The 20,740-nt window shown below is 36.3% G+C and overlaps 1 protein-coding gene across 2 annotated transcripts in view; it reads left to right on the top strand.

The window, feature by feature from the left end:
• Nucleotides 1-20,740, top strand: part of MICU1 (mitochondrial calcium uptake 1) — a 205,998-nt gene that overhangs the window by 125,708 nt on the left and 59,550 nt on the right. Inside the window, exons 7-8 of one of the 2 annotated variants that reach the window (XM_082630640.1) lie at nt 7,282-7,364; nt 12,736-12,933. In XM_082630640.1, the coding sequence (XP_082486766.1) occupies nt 7,282-7,364; nt 12,736-12,933 (281 nt within the window). The remainder of the gene's footprint in view (nt 1-7,281; nt 7,365-12,735; nt 12,934-20,740) is intronic. The other variant, XM_082630641.1, reaches the window with a different exon arrangement.

The raw sequence follows: 20,740 nt of genomic DNA, 5'->3' as shown, positions 1-20,740 counted from the left end.
AATGGCTAGCCAGCAGATCATAGTTTACCAATCCTTGCTTAAGACTTTTGTTACTGTTTTTTGTGGAATTTTGTTAGGAAGAATCTGTGGATTATATAGTTTCAAAGTCCTTGCCTGTCTGAGACTGTCTTCTGTTGCTAATATAGGTAAATGATGAGTTGACTTGTATGTAATTCTTAAATTAAAATTGTTTTCCCGGGACGTCCCTGGTGCCACAACTAAAGATGCCATGTGCTGCAACTAAGATCTGGTGCAACCAAATAAATAAATTATATATATATTGTTTTCCCTCAAGATTCTATAGAACTTGCTCTGTGGTGTTCAAGTGTTGTTGAGAATTATGATACAACCCAATACTTTCTTCTTTATGATAACTTTTTTTTTTCTTCCTGGTTAGTTGGGGTCTCTTTTTCTTTATCCATGGCGTTTGTCATTTCACTAGGGGAGGGTTTTTTTTTTTTTCCTGTGTTAAAAGAGCAAGCCCAAGAAGAAAAACTAGATTGTTACATTTACACACCATGAACTTCAGCTATTTCAGATCACTTTATTGTCTTTCTTTTTTCCCCACTAAAGAAATTTTCTGGATACTGTACTCCAAAAGTTAGCAATAAAAATGTCATATCATTTTATCATTTCAAATTGCACATCATGGGAGAAACTAGATATTTTAAGTGGTAGAATGTTTACTATTTTATATAGTTTGGGCCCCCTGTATTTCAATTTAATGGGAGCATACAGCTGCACAGCCACAGAAAAACATATTCAGGAAACAGTCTAAATAACTTACCCATGTTTAAGCATATTCAATCACTAAATGGTTATTAACTAAAATTTGTTAGTATAGTCAAAAAGTTATTACAGTGTTTTTTTTAAAAATATTTATTTATTTGGCTGTGCCGGGTCTTAGTTGCAGTACACATGATCTTTGTGGCATGCGGGAGCTTTTAGTTGCAGCATGCAGAATCTTTAGTTGTGGCATGCGAACTCTTGGTTGCGGCACGTGGGATCTAGTTCCTCGACCGGGGATCGAACCCCAGCCCCCTGCATTGGGAGCACGGAGTCTTAGCCACTGGACCACCAGGGAAGTCCCTACAGTGTTTTAAATTGTAATTTAAACAGCGAAAACCTTGATTTTAACTTTATATCATAACACGGTGTCTTCTATAACCAATTATAGTAGATGTGGATTTTTTTTATTTGCTATTTCAGATCTTGCATTTCAAGAATAATCATTTGCCTGATTTCAGAGCAAAATGCCATAGTTATTCTCATCATCACCATTGACTTCAGATGGCATGATTAATAGTGGATATTTTGGTCAATAGATAGTTCTACAAGACAATGATGAGGGCAAGCCTGACTATGGGACTTCTGAGTTGATGCAGAAAGTGTAATTGTTAAATTTTTGAGCCACTGATATTGTTCATGCTATGCCTTGCTTCACATAAATACACCTTTTAACAAAGTTAACTGTGTATAAAAATTAAATAAGATACATAGCTTTATAAAAGGAATTATTCCTTGACTTTGTCCTTATCTTTTATCATTCTGTAAGTCTTCTGTTTTTCAAATATCTGCAGCCCTTTTACTAGGTATAATGTTAGACTGGCTCTTATCATGAAACCTAATATTAGAAAATGCTGAAGAGACTAATAGATTATCAAAGAGTACCTGTAAAATAGTTACTAACAGAAGTCAAATCAGACTTAGAAGGCAATTAGGTCATTGAAAAGAAAATTGATCTGCTGTTGCTTAAGTATGTTTTAAAAAAATTCTTAGGACATTTTCATTTAATGTAGCACCTTTCTTTGGAAGCTAAATCATCCCAAGGAAATGCTATAGTACAACTACAATGCATCATACCATAGGAACTTTTTTTCTCCATTCTGTGTGAAAAGGGCAGAAAGATTCTTCCAGGCTGCACCTAGGCATCATACCTTGAAGAATTCAGAAGAATTGAGAGAGGGGCACTTTTTTTGAAACCTAATCTTGCAGGTTTTTCTTCTCCTTTCCCCAAGCCTAATGTGAGAAAACAAGATACTAAGCCCTCATATAAGAAAAATGTTAATATATTAATCTGCAAAGAAGAAGTCCTATTGTTATTAGAAAGGATAAGTCATTCCAGAATTAACTATATTTAGAATACTGCATTTATGGGAGGCATTGGCCATCTAAAGTACCCCAGAGAGGGCTGTTAGGATGTTGAAGTTCTGGAAACAAGTTCTGAGAAACCTTTAGTAGAGACATGACACTATGCTTTTGTGTATTCAGAGGGCCAGCATATATGAGGAAGCAGTTATATTTTTTTATTTCTCTAGAAAAATAAATTAGGACAATATGTAAGAGCTACAAAGCATTAGATTTGGGCTCTGCATGAGGAAAAAAGTTCAGTTAATATGGCTAACAATGGTTACACCGCAGAAATGGTGACCTCCCTCTCAGAAATAATCAGAGGCTGTGTCATCATCCTTATAAATTCAGTAGGCAGGTTCATCATTGAAGAGAGGTGCGTCATATTATATGCAGTTTTTTCTAACTCAGAGTTCTCTGATATTGCATATTAATTACCTCATTTGTCCTATGCATCATTTTAAAACAGGAATGGTAGAGGTGGGAATTTTGTGGTAGGAGAATCAAACCAACAGAAAATAAGAAACTGGGCTTCCCTGGTGGCGCGGTGGTTGAGAACCTGCCTGCCAATGCAGAGGACACGGGTTCGAGCCCTGGTCTGGGAAGATCCCACATGCCGCGGAGCAACGGGGCCCGTGAGCCACAACTACTGAGCCTGCGCGTCTGGAGCCTGTGCTCCACAACAAGAGAGGCCACGATAGTGAGAGGCCCGCGCACCGCGATGAAGAGTAGCCCCTGCTCGCCGCAGCTAGAGAAAGCCCTCACACAGAAACGAAGACCCAACACAGCCAAAACTAAATTAATTAATTAATTTTTTTTAAAAGAAAATAAGAAACTTGTTTATGTTATAACCTGTCCATTTTGTTGTTGTTGTTCATTCTGTCAGTACTACCAAAAGAGAATTTAAGGCATAATGACTCATTATGTTGTGGAAAAGCCAGAATTAGAGCCCAAGTCATTTGCATTTCTATTAAAGAAAAATAAGTGAAAGTCATGAAAATCTTGAGACAGGTAGTGTTGTTGCTATCTGATTATTTGACTTACCACACATAGAAAAACGTTTTTTTTCTTATTACTAGAACAATGTAGAAAAGTCTGTGCTTTGAACAAGTCTAGAGTTGTTATTGCTGTTGTCATTATTGTCAGTGATAGAATAATATAAAAATGTTTTATTCTTAACTAGAACAGATCTAATGGATATCCATTTACTTATAGCAAAGACTATCATGGAATTATGAGTAAAGGATGTACAGTGATGAACTTTGTATAGAATTCCATTGTTTTGATCAGTTCCAATGTATAATTGTTCTAGAAATTGATGCGCAGAAAGTAGATTAAGCCATTAACACAAGGAGCGGGCAGAGCGGAGCTTCACTGTCACTCATACAAGCACTCTACAAGAATTCAAAAGAATTCCTCTCTCTCTACCGTTCTATGGAAATAGGTTGTGAATTAATGTAAACTCAAGACACCTTTAGCTTTCCAGAGCAGCTAGATTTAAAAATTACTCCAAAGTCTACATTTAAAGGGAGACAGGAGAGTATGAGAAAATTGCCTAGCGGCATATTCCTGTGTAGCATGTTTCACTTAAAGCAAACTGGTTTTTTACTTAAGTGCTTTGACGTGATCAGCAGATGAAGACTGAATAGACCGAGAGAACTACTCCTTGAAGGACCTTGCCTGATAGACTGCTAAGGCCTAAATGAGAGTGTGCATGGCTGCTGCCCTGACTTGCCATATCAGTGACCAGGGCACAGGAGCTCAGCCTGAGAGTGTCAGCACATATTCTTTAATAAACACTCTGAGTCGCTCCACATAAAACAGATACTCTGTTTGGGAGTAAGCCAGGATAAAAAGATATAGAAACCTCAAGCAGTACAGGATGTGCTTTGTTTGGTTAAGTGAATTTAACCTTAGTTGTAGGAGAACATATAAGTATGATTTGCCATAATAACTCATTCAGTCATTTAAATGACTGGGCAGGGCCTCCCTGGTGGCGCAGTGGTTGAGAGTCCGCCTGCCGATGCAGGGAACACGGGTTCGTGCCCCGGTCTGGGAGGATCCCATATGCCGCGGAGCGGCTGGGCCCGTGAGCCACGGCCGCTGGGCCTGCGCATCCGGAGCCTGTGCTCCGCAACGGGAGAGGCCACAACAGTGAGAGGCCCGCATACCGCAAAAAGAATAGAAAAAAAAAAAAAAAAAAAAATGACTGGGCATATGCCATCACAGAACTCACAGGACAGTAGGAATAACAGATCATGATAAAGCTAAAATTTTAAGAACTCTGTGTCCCCTCTGTAATCAGTGGAGATAGGGAATGAGAATGCTGCTTTAATTCACTTTGCTTCTGGCCAGATCTTTCCCTATTTCTATTCATTTGGACCACATTTCTCTTGATGTTGTGATACCACCTCCTCTGTCACTGCTTCCTCTCTCTTTCCTTTCACCTTAAATATTGGTTTCCAACTCATTCTACCCTTTCTTTACCCTTCTCCTCAACCTTCAGTTCTCCATGGACAACTTCATTTCAGGTCTTTGCGGCTAACATATTTATGCTAATGATTCCCAGCTTTAACCTCTCTCTTCTAAGCTTTAGACCCATATTTCCACCTATCTCCTGAACATTTTCATCTGAATATGCTATGGACTCCTTGAATTCAGCAGGTCCTATCTGAATTCATTTTTTTTCTCAAACCTTTTCCATTCTTTTTATCTCTTGATTAGTGATATGCAGGCTACCTGGTAGCCTAAGCCAGTCATGCTATCCGCCTTTTTTACTCTTAACTCATCACAGCTAATTAATCATTAAGTTATATACTTTCTGCCTCAAGTTATTTCAGATACGTTTCCTTCTCTCCATGACCGCTGCCATCACCTCAGTTCACATTTGCAACATTTACAAGAGCTTTTATGATCTTCTCTGAGGCTGGTTCTTGTTTTCCAACTCATCCTTCACACTGTAGCCAGAGAAGTTCTTTCTGAATGCCTGTGTGATTGTGGCACTCCTCCACTTAAAACTTTCAGTGACCTCATATTGTCTGCAGTTGTTACAATTTCAAGTATCTATAAGGATTAGGCAAATAATGTATGTGAGTGCAGTGGGCCAAGTTTGAGACAATAGGGGAGAACAGGGAGGCACTCCTGTTTAAAGAAATTCATATTTAGAATTTTTAAAAATATGTGACAAGTCTGTCAGAGAATCTGATGTTGTCTATGCCTATGAGTACAACCAAGCTTAAACTACTGAGCTCTGCACATGCAATGTTTCTTTGATAGCAGGTAAATTGTTTAGATGGACCACTTGAAACTCTGAGCTATTGCAGAGACTGACGTAACCAGTGAGTCATGTTTGGTTGTTTTGTTTCTAAGTCAAAACATACCAGAATAAAGAGTATGATTTATTATTTTAAGTACCACTGTCTTCATATTGGAGGCTGTGGAACATAATGAAAAAATTATGGGCTTTGGAGTCAATGTTGACCTAGGTTCACTTACCAGTTCCGCTGCCTAGTAGCTGTGTGATTTTGAGCTAGTCATTTAGTGACTTTGAGCCCCAATTTCCTACTCTGTTGAAAAAATTAAGAAAGAAATAAAATTTTCAGGATTGAGAATACAAAATCAGATAACAGCTTAGAATTATCCAGCCCAATGCTTGGTACATAGTAACTCTTCAGTAAAAGATAGCATCCAGACAGGTAGGAATAATTTAAGAAGTGACAATAAATATACGAAAATCTAATCCCCCCCACTGCATCCTTCTCAGCAATCATACTGGTGGCCTAAGAAGAGCAAACCTGTTGGAAGCCATTATCAAGTGAAACAGGCAATTGGAAACTGACAAGCACATGATTCACCCAGGCAACTAAAAACCAGGAACTTACCCACCTAGTTGGCTAGCTAGCTGAAAATGGAATTTAAGCCTAGAAAGTGTTGATACTGACAAATTCATGAGCATGATGGGAATATGGACTCTCTACAACAATGCATAATACACTAAGCCCTTTTTTACTCTTTTGTCTACATGTAATCTTTAATTATTATTTTTACTAAAAGTGATATTAACTGAAAATTTAATTCAGTAGTATTAGGATATATAGGAAATTTTATTTTGGTTTATTCTCTATAGCTATATAAATTTGAAGCACCAAAGGAAGGAGGTAAACAACTTAGTTTTCTTTTTTTTTTTTTTTTGGCCATGCGACATGGCCTGTGGCATCTTAATTCCCCGACCAGGGATTGAACCCAGGCCCCTCCAGTGACAGTTCCGAGTCCTAACCACTGGACTGCCAGGGAAGTGCCTAGTTTTCTTTACTAGAACATTTAGCATTGGTAAGGAAGGAGGGCTGTTCTATTTATATTTTATCCTAATGCACAAATATATTAATTTTATTTTGATTAACCTAGGAACATTAAAGAAGTCTTGAAACACTTTCATCATTCACTTAAGGGAAAAAAATATACTGTCTTCTCAAGCTTTGCACTTTTCATTTTGTTTTTTAAACATTTAAGTGTACTTTGCTTAGTAATTTGTGTACCCAGCTGACATGGTTAAAATAGGGGGCTGGGTAGCTGACAGTGTGCTTTTCTGCCTTACCACAGAGCTATAGTGACATTGAGTAGAGAGGTGTAGGTAATAACCTGTTGGCAGAATGATATCCACTGAACTCCTGATTGTACTTACAGTGGAGAGACTAGAAAAAACAAAGTAGAAAGCTAGCTTGTTTTAAAAAGGCAAGACAAAGACTTAGAGTTTCAGCTTCTTACTTTGCAGCAGTATATCTCACCCCAAATAGACTTTCATGCCCAGATAAATAACACTATATTTAAGTAACAGAACAACGTTAATATTATTCAGTTAAGAGAGGATGGTTTCTAAGAAAGCAAAGCTGAAGTATTTAAGAGAGTGTTGAAACACAAAGATAGACAAGTGCTATCTTTACTGGCCATGGTAAAATTCTCTTTTGGTTTTAAGGACTATTGCTAAAAGGTTGATTAAGATACATATGGTGGCATTCTGTGACTTGATATTACATTTTAATGTTTAACTATCTTTTTTTCTTAAAGGATGATTATTTTTGGTCGATACCTTCTAAATATTTTTCTTTTTTCTTCCTCCTTCCCTCCTGTCCTTCCTTCCTTCCTAACTTGCAGCTCCTCAGAGAAATTTTGAAATTGCCTTCAAGATGTTTGACTTGAATGGAGATGGAGAAGTAGACATGGAGGAGTTTGAACAGGCAAGTTTTCCTGGAAATTTCCTTTGAATACATTAATATTTAACACATTTTCATGTGCCTTGGAATTACTGTGGCAATGGTCAGTATATTCTGATGCTATCCAATTTTTGAAGTACCAAATGTATCTTTTCAGAATTATCTCCACTTTTAATAGGTGAGGTTTTTTTGTTTGTTTTTACTCTAAATGTAAGGAATTATTTGAGCATATTATTAAGGTCCACGTTGCTCTGATTCCCCAACATGAATTAGACTCTAATGCTGAGAGGCTAAGTTATGGTTATTCAATCATATATTCAATCAACATTTATTAAATAGCTCCTTTGTGCCAGGCAGTTCCAGAATACAAGGATGAATGACATATGTTCTGAAAGGATTTCAGTAAGAGAAGGAAAAATGGTACGATGCCTTTTACTGTAGCAGGTTCCAGCCATAAAAGTATATAGTTTCTTCTGAATCCTAGGAAGAGATTACATTTCCATTAAACTTCTGTTCTTGGAAGGCCATGGTATCTCTCCAGGTATAATTATTATGATTGGTAGAAGTGGTTTCAAAACAGAAAAAAATATATATGTGGGAGATAACATTTTTGTATTCACAAAAAGGAAGTGGGAGAAAGTATCAGAAATAGTGTATCTTTAAATAAGAAATGCATAGAGGCAAATATTTCAAAATACCTACAGATATTTATTCAAATTTGCAAGTTATGTCCATCTAATACCTTCACTTTTCATAATTCTGCACTTCACTGGTGTTACCAGGTGGCCTCAAACAATTATAAATAGAAATTATTTTGGTATTTTTAATTTTATTTTACACAGAACTATTTTATTTTTATTGAGATATAGTTAACATATAACATTGTTTTAGGTGTATGACATAATGATTTGACCTATGTATATACTTTGAAATGATTACCACAATAAATATAGTTAATATTCATCACCACACATAGTTTTTTTTCTTGTGATGAGAACTTTTAAGATCTCCTCTGTTAGCAACTTTCAAATATACAATTTAGTTTTGTTAACTATAGTCTCCATGCTTGTATCCCCAAGGCTTATTTATCTTATAAGTGGAAGTTTAGACCACCTTCACTCATTTTGCCCACCCTCCATCCCCTGCTTCTGGCAACCAACAATCTGTTCTCTGTGTCTGTGAGTTCAGCTTTTTTTTGGATTCCACTTATAAGTGAGATCATATAGTATTTGCCTTTCTCTCTCTGACTTATTTCATCTAGCATAATGCCCTCAACGTTCATCCATGTTATCACAAATGGCAGGATTTACTTCTTTTTTTATGTCTGAATAACATACCAGTTGTGTGTGTGTGTGTGTGTGTGTGTGTGTGTGTGTGTATCATATTTTCTTTATCCATTCATCTGCCAGTGGACACTTAGGTTGTTTCCATGTCCTGGCTATTGTAAATAATGCTGCAATGAATATGGTGGGGGGGCTGAAGATATCTCTTCAACATAGTGATTGGTTTCCTTTGGATAAATACTCAGAAGTGGAATTGCTGGATCATATGGTAGTTCTAGTCTTAATGTTTCGAGGAATCTTCATACTGTTTTCCATACTGGCTACGCCAACTTACATTCCCACTAGTGCTTGAGGATTCCCTTTTCTCCACATCCTCACCAACATTTTTGGCATTGCTTTTGAAATGCTAAATGACTTGGAGCAGTCACTCCACCATTCTGCTCACTTGACGGAGAAGGGAGTATTAATTTCATCTAATATGATCCCTTGATAACTGGCCTTGTTAAACTGATGGAACTTGTAATATTGATCACAAGGAATTTTGATGTAAAAACTCTTTAGAGAAACAAAAATAATTATAAGGTGGTTCAGGAGTGAATAGCTCTCATTAGAAGTTTCTCTGCTTCATCATTCTACGTTCTACATTTTGGGGCAATATAATAATTCTTTAAGTTGAAAGTGCACTAAGCTTTAAAACATTCAAACTTTGATTTCCAGCTAAATAGGTATTTTCTTGACGGTAAATTTGTCAAGCATACAAAAAAAGTTAAACAGAACCAGTATGAGGACACACACATTTCATCATTGTGTATCTTCAAAGTCAATGTGGTGTGAAGCAAACTAGTACCTAATATTACTCTTTTATTCATCTTTTTCAAAAATCACTTTGATCATGCATAAACATAAATTACTAAAAACATTACTCGACTGTAAATAGTGTAAGTTTTCTCTGACCTTTCTTTTCTTTTTTTTTTATAAATTTATTTATTTTATTTATTTATTTTTGGCTGCACTGGGTCTTCATTGCTGCACGTGGGCTTTCTGTAGTTGCGGTGAACGGAGGCTACTCTTCATTTGCGGTGCGCGGGCTTCTCATTGCAGTGGCTTCTCTTGTTGCAGAGCACAGGCTCTAGGCGCACGGGCTTCAGTAGTTGTGGCATGTGGGCTCAGTAGTTGTGGCTCACGGGCTCTAGAGCGCAGGCTCAGTAGTTGTGGCTCACGGACTTAGTTGCTCCACGGCAGGTGGGATCTTCCTGGACCAGGGCTTGAACCCATGTCCCCAGCATTGGCAGGCAGATTCTTAACCACTGTGCCACCAGGGAAGCCCCCACATCCTTTTCTTTAACCCATTTCATAGCAGATCATAAAACAGAACTAACCTAGCAAAAGATATTTTTCAAGAAATCTCATAACTGTTTGGGCTACATTCACCCGAGGCTGTGACAGAAATGTTTTTTTAGTATGAAAGTATGAGTTGTGAGACAGAAGAAAGGGAATGAAATTTCCACATACACTCTTCAGCACCACACTTTTGAAGCTAACATACACATTTCCACCATAGGAAAGGTATAAGCTGCAGTATTATAGCACAGACAAAATTTAAATCATGACAGGTCTTGACGTTGATGCTCAATACTGGTTCACTGCTATTGGAAAATTCTTCAGTTCTCACACCCAGGCAGAGAAAATGAATTGTGTATTGCCTTCAGATAGAAGCAGCACTGTACTGATTATCCTGTATTTCAATTTAATGTCTAAAAAACTTCAACTGAAATAATTTTTAAATCCATTGTATACCTATCTTTCAAGTCTCCGTGTGCATGAAAAACAAATGTCAAGAAACCTTATTTACATGATAAAACATGAACCCAGAAAAAAATCATAATCAGAAGCATTTATGATATTAACCTAGAGTTATAAGGAGACTTAGAGACAGTGATCTCTAACGGTGAACTTTTCCAATGAGAAAACTAAGGCCCAAAGAAGTTAAATGAACTGCATAAATTGTGCTTTCACTGCAGAGCAACAGAATTAGACCCCGTGTGTCCTGATTCCCCATCTTGTGTCTTTCCATTATACTGCTTTTACCTTTTAGAGCCAGAGACTTTTAAATTGTGTTAAATAAGTCTTTTTATGGTCATAGGTAATAAATAAAACAAATAAAAGACATTTAACCAGGAAAATCCATTGTTACAAATCTTAGGTTTTTAAGTATTATGATTTTCTAATTTGGCAATTTAAAAATCATTATCCACAAGGCTATATATATTATTTATTTATATAATATACCTTTATTATCTATCCTTACATATCACAATTTTAATTATTCTGAATAGTTATTTTAGCTTGTGAAGAGGTAGAAAAGATTGCAGGAACTTGTGAAAAAAATGCTATATCAATCATAGACTTGCCACAAAAAGCTCATTTTATATAGTTAGGCCATGGTTGCTAATCCCTCAAATTATTCTTTCTCAAAAGCTCATTTATTTATTTATTTATTTTTTATTTTTTTAAACATCTTTATTGGAGTATAATTGCTTTACAATGTTGTGTTAGTTTCTGCTTTATAACAAAGTGAATCAGCTATACATATACATATATCACCATATCTCCTCACTCTTGAGTCTCCCTCCCATCCTCCCTATCCCACCCCTCTAGGTGGTCACAAAGCACTGAGCTGATCTCCCTGTGCTATGCAGCTGCTTCCCACTAGCTATCTATTTTACATTTGGTAGTGTATATATGTCCATGCCACTCTCTCACTTCGTCCCAGCTTACCCTTCCCCCTCCCCGTGTCCTCAATTCCACTGTCTATGTCTGCGTCTTTATTCCTGTCCCGCCCCTAGGTTCTTCAGAACCATTTTTTTTTTTTTAGATTCCATATATATGTGTTAGCATACAGTATTTGTTTTTCTCTTTCTGACTTACACTTCACTCTGTATGACAGTCTCTGGGTCCATCCACCTCACTACAAATAACTCAGTTTTGTTTCGTTTTATGGCTGAGTAATATTCCATTGTATATATGTGCCACATCTTCTTTATCCATTCATCTGTCGATGGACACTTAGGTTGCTTCTATGTCCTGGCTATTGTAAATAGAGCTGCAATGAACATTGTGGTACATGACTCTTTTTGAATTATGGTTTCTCAGGGTATATGCCCAGTAGTGGGATTGCTGGGTCATATGGTAGTTCTATTTTTAGTGTTTTAAGGAACCTCCATACTGTTCTCCATAGTGACTGTATCAATTTACATTCCCACCAACAGTGCAAGAGTGTTCCCTTTTCTCCACACCCTTTCCAGCATTTATTGTTTATAGATTTTTTGATGATGGCCATTCTGACTGGTGTGAGGTGATACCTCATTGTAGTTTTGATTTGCATTTCTCTGATGATTAGTGATGTTGAGCATCCTTTCATGTGTTTGTTGGCAATCTGTATATCTTCTTTGGAGAAATGTCTATTTAAGTCTTCTGCCCATTTTTGGATTGGGTTGTTTGTTTTCAAAAGCTCATTTAAAACTTCTCAAAGATTAAGCTAATTCCCCATCTTCTCTTGGAGAATTACTTCATACCAACTTTATGTTTCACATTATCATTCTAATAAATGTGTTATCTCAATATCTGTGTGATATCAAGTATTTGCCTATAGCTATACCGCCTCTCATCACAACTGGAGAGTCAGTAGTGAGAAGTGTGAAATTTTTTAAAGTCTCCTGAGATATGGAAGGTATTACTGTGAGGTTGATGATTATTCTAATGTTGTGTGTGAGGTTTTGAGCCTAAAACAAATGCATACTTTTTTCTAAAGAGAGATTTTAAAAGGCATCCCAATTATAAAGGTGTCAAGCATGTGTGTTAGAATACCAGTTCAATTATTTGCTAGCTACTTGACCTCAAGCAAGTTATTTAGCAGTGTACCTCAAATTCCTCATCTGTAAAATGAGAATAATCATGGGGCTTATCTCATAGGACTGTTGTGAGCATTAAAAGAGAGCATTGTAGCTCAGTGTAGGCAAACAGTAAGCAGTCGATAGTCAGTTACTAGTCTTACTTTTCCATATTTTCCACCTTGTAATGTTTTTCTGGATGGGGGTTTGCTTCTCCATTAGGTTCAGAGCATCATTCGCTCCCAAACCAGCATGGGAATGCGTCACAGAGATCGTTCTACAACTGGTAACACCCTCAAGTCTGGCTTGTGTTCAGCCCTCACAACCTACTTTTTTGGAGCTGATCTCAAGGGGAAGCTGACAATCAAAAACTTCCTTGAATTTCAGCGTAAACTTCAGCACGATGTTCTGAAGCTGGAAGTAGGTATTCCTTGGACTTCAGGGCACTGTCCATCATGTATGGACGTAGAGCTGCTGGGTTGGAAGGGGCCTGCACTATAAGTATTCTTTCAATCTACCTCCAACCATGAGAACTGATTGGTTTGAGCCTTATCAGTGATCTACTGATAAGCCTGACAGCAGGTAGGAAATAATATGTCTTACAATATGTTGGTTCTGGGACTAAAAGCCAAAAAAGTCTAAATTGAAAATCTTAGTTGTCTTTGAATACTCAGCTTGAGGAAAAAGAAGTTCAGGGGTCAGAGCAGTTCTCAGCCTGAGCATGTATGTTTATTGTGTAGAAGGCACCAAAGGGGTAAGGAGAGGGGGATAATAAGGAGCTCTTTCTATGAAAGTTTACAAAGGTAGTAACAGCTGGAAACACAAAATGTCAGAAATAAAAATATATGTGCTCAGAGTTACAAAGGTGTCATACTGGGTTTGGGGATGTACTTTTCCACTTAAAGTTTAGACCATCGTGGTGTTCAGTTCCTGGACACAACTCTGTAAGAGCATTACCTTTTTCTGTGCGTGTGCTTGTTGAATTAAGTATGTTTGGGGTTAATTGGCTGCTGAATCTGTTCAGTTCAAAACGTTCATTAAATGCCTTCTATATGCCCTTTAGTCTGGAGACAAAAAAATGAAGTCTGATTATTAAAAATTCCCTTATGCTGGTGTTCCTCAACCTCTGTTTTTGGTTAACATATGCCCTGCCTTAATGTTACTTGAAATTTCAAAACATTAAATACTATGACTAAAAACACATAAAAGTATTGGAGAAAAGCACTGCTTTGTTTTTAAACTCTGAATATTACTTCTCTATCTGCTCTCCCATTTTTCCCTGGAGATTCTAATATACTACTCCCACCTCTTCCACCCACTTCCCTCAGTTGAGACAGTTTGAAAAATCACAACTGAATTCCCATTACTGATAAGAACACTGTTTAATATTCATTCTCTAGGAGAGAAACAGAAGAATAAATCATACTAAAAATCAGATCTAACTTTGGAATGTGCTTTTGTACTGTTTTTTTGGGAAATGGTATAATTAATATTCAAGGAACTTACCTCAAAATAATGGTTTTCCACAATTCAGCCTCCTTCAGGAGGCTCTTGTAGCCCTTATAATACATGGTAAGTACTATATATTTATTATATATATAGTGCAGGGGGCACAAAACTTTACCTCTACCCTCCTAGGGTCTCCACCCGGGCCTGAGTCTTAAATTGACATAAGACAGATTAACAGGAGAAAAGTATACAGATTTTTACACATACATGAGAATCCCCATAGGAAAATGAAGACCCAAAAGAGTGGCTAGGCCTAATTGTTTATATACTAAGTTGAACAAAGAGAGGCAACTTAGCTTTGTGAAGTTTGCATTCTTATCACCAGAAAAGGGGAGTCAAAGTCGAGAGTAATTTGTACAAACAGATCTTGTTAAAATAATTCTTATCTTCCTTTAGTCCCCCATATATTTTAGTTACTTGTCCACAGTTGCCTGTCTTTGTTTCTTTCCTGGTAGTATAAGGAGGACATCTTTCACATGGGAGTTTCACTTCTGGCTTTGAGGAGTCCAACAGTTTTTGTGTTAGAGTTGGTATGTACCAGAATTCTAGACATATGTCTTAATATGCATACCTGTAATGGTCTTCTTTGGAAGCGTTATAACATAATCTAGGAGTGTAAATTATTTAACATTAATTATGTAATTACAATTTAACATATAGTATACATCCATCAAATGTAGTTAGAGAATAAAGCACAAGCTAGAATGGTACTTCTAACAAACTTTAAACAACAATACAGGGTCATCAGAGCATGGAGCAGATGCCTGCTTCACCACAATCTAGCCTGACACTCATTCCTGGATGGAGTCTCCAGAGACAGAGCATGGGACTTTTATCTTTTATCCTGAGATGTTATAGAGCTTAAAGCCCACTAACATATTGTGTAGATTGCCAATGAATGTTGTAAAGCAGATAAATGTAGAATGTTATAAAGCAGATTAGGGATTTCATACATGTATACCTGCACATAACCTACACCCAAATGCAGAAGAAAAGAGATCTAAAAGAGTATATCTAAGATATTTATTCTAGAAAGCCCTCTTGTATTTGACATTGACTTGGATCATCTGTAGGCTTTGGGCCAAGACATACCAAGACTGTTCTGTTTGACAATCAGCAATTCCTCCTGTAAGGGAAGCAATAGACTCTTTTGTGAAAGAACCCAGCCTAAAATGTAATAAATATTCTATTTATTACATAAATTTTTATTAATCCTGAGTCCTTTCTATATAATACACAAGTTCAGTGAATAAGTGCCTTCTTATCAGGAAGCCCCATATTTAAAGTTTCATCAATCAGTACTATGTCTTCCCAACTAGATGTGTAATTCTTTGAGGAGGTGTGAATAGCAGAAGGAGCAAAGGCTTTGGTGTACTCATAATGAGACCTTGGTTAAAATTTTCTTTCTACCACTTACTGGCTATCTGACATTCGATGAGGTATTTATTCTCTCAAAGCCTATATCCTCATTTATACAACACGGTGATGATTAAGTGAGATGATGTTTCTTATAGGCTGAATTGTGTCTTCCCCCAGAATTGCTATGTTGAATCTCAACCCCCAGTCTGGAGATAGAGCCTTTAAAGATGTGATTAAGTTAAAATGAGGCTATTAGGGTGAGCCCTAATCCAGTCTTACTGGTAGCCTTATAAGGAGAGGAAATTTGGACACACAAAGAGACACAGGCACCAGGGGTGTACGTACACAGAGGGACAACCATGTGAAGAGACAGCAGGAGGGCAGCCAACTGCAAGCCAAGGAGAGAGGTCTCAGAGGAAACCGACACTGCCTACACCTTGTTCTTGGGCTTCCAGCCTCCAGGACTGTGAAAAAATAAATTTCTGCTATTTGTCACCCAGTTGGTAGTGTTTTATTATGGCAGCCCTAGTGAACTAACACAGTGGTGCATGCCTAAAACACTTGGCATGTACTATGCCTTTAACAGATACTTTCACCTTCTTTTGTATACCCTCTGCCCTTTAGTATGACAGTTGGCATGTAGTAGACACGTAAACAGGTCATCTCAGATGAATGACTGAAAGGCCTTACTTTCATTTTGAAATATTTTTCTGATAAAACATCTAGAAAATGGAAGCAGTTTTTGTTTTTGTGAAACACTTTTAATTTTACTTTTCAAAGTTTGGGTAATTTATCCCCTCACTGAATATGAAATATAATATCATCACAGCCAAGAGGAAAATAGGAATGATTAACAGTATCTTAGCTTTCGTATGGGTTTTATAGTTCCATCATTCTTTCTGTTTATCTCTTACCAGTTTTATTTCACTGCTTACTTATCTACTTTAAAATTTTGGATCGAGGAGACTTATAGCTCCATTTGGTTATTTCTATCTTTTTCTCACCACAATAGCTTTGAGACTGAAGAGAACACTATTTATCTGTCAATTTTAATTTCCACAGTGGTTAGGGAAGGGGAAAAAGTCCATGAACATTTATCAAATGCCTACTATGAGCCAGGCATTGTACAGATATTACATGCCTTCTTTATTTTAGTTCTCGCCAACCCTATTGGGTTTGGCGGTATTATACTGGTGTTACAGAGGTAGAAACTGAAATTCGACAAGATAAAAGTTGCAAAGCTATTAAATGGTACAACCAGGATTCCAACTCACTCTTGCAGACTAAACTCTTTTCTATTCATCATCTAATTATTATTACTTTTAGTCTGAGATGAGGTTTCTGTTCCTGACTTATTTAGAGCTCTAAAGAAAAACAAAACGTTCTGAAATTTAGAAACAAACAAAAGTCTTGAATATTTATAGTCTCCCTTCTTCAGCACCATGTTTTTCCAGTTCCTTTGCCCTTCAAGTTGAATGTTATGACTGAGAAGAAATACACTGTTCTTCTGTGTTGATAAGATACTACCTAAACTAGCCGTTTAGTTTCTTTTCATAACAATCATTAACTTGTTAGATTTTTTTAGAGTGTTCTAATGCTCTTATCTCTGGTCATATTTGTTTTATTCTACCCTTATGTCTTTATTTGGGAACTCAAAAAGCATGGGTTTGAAAGAATGACTTAAGAATGCACAGTTTTATAAGAAAAGATAAGTCAATAATGGTGAAATACCTTTGTGTTTAAGACTTGGGAAAAGGAGTTATAATGACTTGGAATAAAATTATGAACTATTTAATTAAATACTTAAATTTTCATATGCATATAAGAGCCACATATACATGCATTTTAATAAATCATAATGGCTTAATGTCAAAAAAAGAATGCACAGTTTTTTAAAAAATCCCTTTTGAAGTTATTAAAAATTCCATCTAAGTCTCCCAAGAACTATTTAGCTGAGTTCCTTGGAGACAGGTGCCAAGTCTAATTTCAGTTAATATATTCATTGATTTCTTGAGGAATACAGCAAGTAGGATGTCAGTCAAAAATGAAAGGTAATACAGAACTCTTTGAAAGATTATGATTAATTTTAATTTGGGGGGAGGAGAAAAAGGAGCTGTCATTATTATCAAAGAAAAGCAAAAACTAATTTATACAAGAAGGAAGAAACCAACTCCAGAATACGCAACAAGGAAACTGAAAGAGTATCATCTAATGGAATTCCAATCTATAGCGTGATCTTTTTTATTAGTTTTGGGGGTTTGCATGCTTATTGCATAACCAACAAGATTATCACATTTTAAGATGGAATGAGTATCAATAATCTGAAAGTAAATTAGATGTAGTTCAAAGGGTAACAGTAACTGTCTTACATTCCCAGTCTTAAAGAAAAAAAATATTGAAGTTAACTAGATTTGTTCAGTCAGAAAGAAAGATAACAGGGAAACATAAAGAACTATGGTAATTATTCCCATCTGCCAATAAGAGTAGAGCAAAAAAATGAGGGTTAATTTAATTTAAATATTAAGGAACTCAATATTAAGGAATTCCAGAATCACCTACCCTTTAGATCATCAGGCTGACATCTTTGTACTCATCTCTTTATAAAGTACTAAAGTTGAATTAAATCTTTCTTGTTCTGATACAGAGGGCCATATTGAAAGACAAACTTCAGCTCTTTTCTTGGCTGAAAGATTGTGGGAAAGGAGACCAGAATGCTTTCAACCAAACACTTTCTGGAACTAGAACGCTCTTGGCAGAGCAGATTTCTTTTTATCTTAATATCCTGTTTTGGGTTTTTTTTCCCCTGGGAAACTGACTCTTATTATGTAAACTTAAAGATGAGAGTTGACTTTGATTTAATTAAATCTAAGAAACAAAATGTGATATGTTCATTGGGTTTCTTTTAGTTTTATTCTTCCACTTTTGCTTCTACAAAGCAGAATGTGGATAGTAATAAATCTATAGTTTCTTATTCCATCCTTAGATGTTTTCAGCTTGAATTTTCCAAAAGTCATTAAAAGGGTTATTAAAGAGTACTTGTCTCTTTTAGGGATTTATAATTTTAAGGAGCCAAGTACATGTTTAAAGGTTTAAAAAAAAAACCTTTATTATTATCTTAATAACCTTGTTTTAAACCTAGTCTTTCTTTGCCTGGGACACCAAGGGACTTTTTAGGAGATAATCATCACTTTAAAAAATAGAAATATAGGGACTTCCCTGGTGGTCCAGTGGGTAAGACTCCGTGCTCCAAATGCAGGGGGCCCAGGTTCAATCCCTGGTCGGGGAACTAGATCCCGCATGCATGCCACAACTAAGAGTTTGCATGCCACAACTAAGGAATCTGCATTGCCACAACTAAGAATTCCACATGCCACAACTAAAGCTCCCGCATGCCGCAATGAAGATCCCACATGCCTCAACTAAGACCCGGCACAGCTTAAATAAATTAATTAATTAAATATTTTTTTAAAATAGAAATATATAAAAATAATAGAATAAAAATTTAATTGCCCTCAATAATTCCTTATAAATCATTCACCCATGACTTGATGTCAACACTTTTTAAAGCTAATTCTGCTTCTCTCTGTACCACATTGTCAGGTAGGTTCAAAGTCTTGCCCTGATGAAACCAAGTTAGCTCTCAGGGTGAGTTACATATATCTTCTCATTAAAAGAAGATATGTAACACCCAAAACCAAACTCATTTAACTTGCAATTCCCTTTACACCCTGTAGCTCAAGTTTGCTATCATTTGTGGCTTATAGGTAGAATCAGACTGGAAATACTATACATGGTAGAATGTCCATGGTGATATAAAGCTCCTTTGATGTTGTAAATGTAACCTTGACAATTATTCTGTAAAAACTATACAAAACAGTGCTTTTTTGTTTCATATTTTTTGGAGAATGAAGGGAAAAGTTGAGTGATACTTTGTTGCTTAAAATACATAATCTAAGCGTGATTTTTAAAAGGCATTAATTAGTACTTCTGAATCTGACCTTTCAGATTGGTCATTAAAGTGCAGAAAACTGTTAGAGATTGATACTTTTTTTTTGGATTTGCAGATAGTGTTGCAATTCCAAAGTCAATATGTTAGTCATACCTTTTATCATACTTGGCAATCACCAGGATTTTCCTGTTGTCAAATATCTCTAATTTACATTCTAAGTTAATTTTAAACTGGCTACAAGAAAAAAAGGGCTCATAAATAAATCATGAAAATCGGATCTTTCTCTGAGGGAAATTTTTCCTCAGTCTATCATTCAAATAGTCTTATCAACCATTTTTTAGTAGAACACACATGCTTCTCAATTTATGAGTGAGCTGTGTACCAGCATATCAAAAGTTCATAGGTCAACTCTTTGGAATTCAGAATACAGTGATAATTTTTTTAGTCTTACAGCAGAATATTTAATTTACAATATAGTTGAATGCGATACACTAAAATGAAAAGTAGTATGAAAGAAGATGATCCTGCATGTATAATCTCTGTTTAATCTGTGCCTACTCTTCTAGACACAACAGTCTGTGGGTGTAGACCTCTAGCAGTACCAAGCATTTTAACAGTAATTTGAGAACATATTATCTAATAAAAATACTAGCCAACATGTCTTGAGAGTTCACCATAAGCCAAGCACTATTCTAAGTGCTTTATGTACATTATTTCCTGTAATCTTCACAACACTATGAGGTTGGTATTATTATTATCCACATTTAACAAACGAGAAAACTAAGGCACAAAGAAGTTAAGTAACTTGCCCAGGGTCTCTCACATAATAAAGGAGGAGCTGAGATTTGACTCTAGGCAGTCTGCCTCTAGAACCTGCTCTGTTTTTTTTAATTGAAGTATAGTTAATTTACAATGCTGTTAGTTTCAAGTATACAGAAAAGTGATTCAGTTATACATATATACATACAAATATATATTATTTTTTAGACTTTTTTTTACATCTTTATTGGAGTATAATTGCTTTACAATGGTGTGTTAGTTTCTGCTTTATAACAAAGTGAATCAGTTATACATATACATATGTTCCCATATCTCTTCCCTCTTGCGTGTCCCTCCCTCCAACCCTCCCTATCCCACCCCTCTAGGTGGTCACAAAGCACCGAGCTGATCTCCCTGTGCTATGTGGCTGCTTCCCACTAGCTATCTATTTTACGTTTGGTAGTGTATATATGTCCATGCCACTCTCTCACTTTATCACAGCTTACCCTTCCCCTCCCCATATCCTCAAGTTCATTCTCTAGTAGGTCTGTGTCATTATTCCCGTCTTACCCCTAGGTTCTTCATGACATTTTTTTTTCTTAGATTCCATATATATGTGTTAGCATACAGTATTTGTTTTTCTCTTTCTGA

Source organism: Mesoplodon mirus (assembly GCF_964341445.2).
Source record: "Mesoplodon mirus genome assembly, chromosome: 2".
NCBI lineage: Eukaryota > Metazoa > Chordata > Mammalia > Artiodactyla > Ziphiidae > Mesoplodon > Mesoplodon mirus.
The sequence above is the reverse complement of the archived record's forward strand: the minus strand, read 5'-3'. Positions and strand labels throughout refer to the sequence as shown.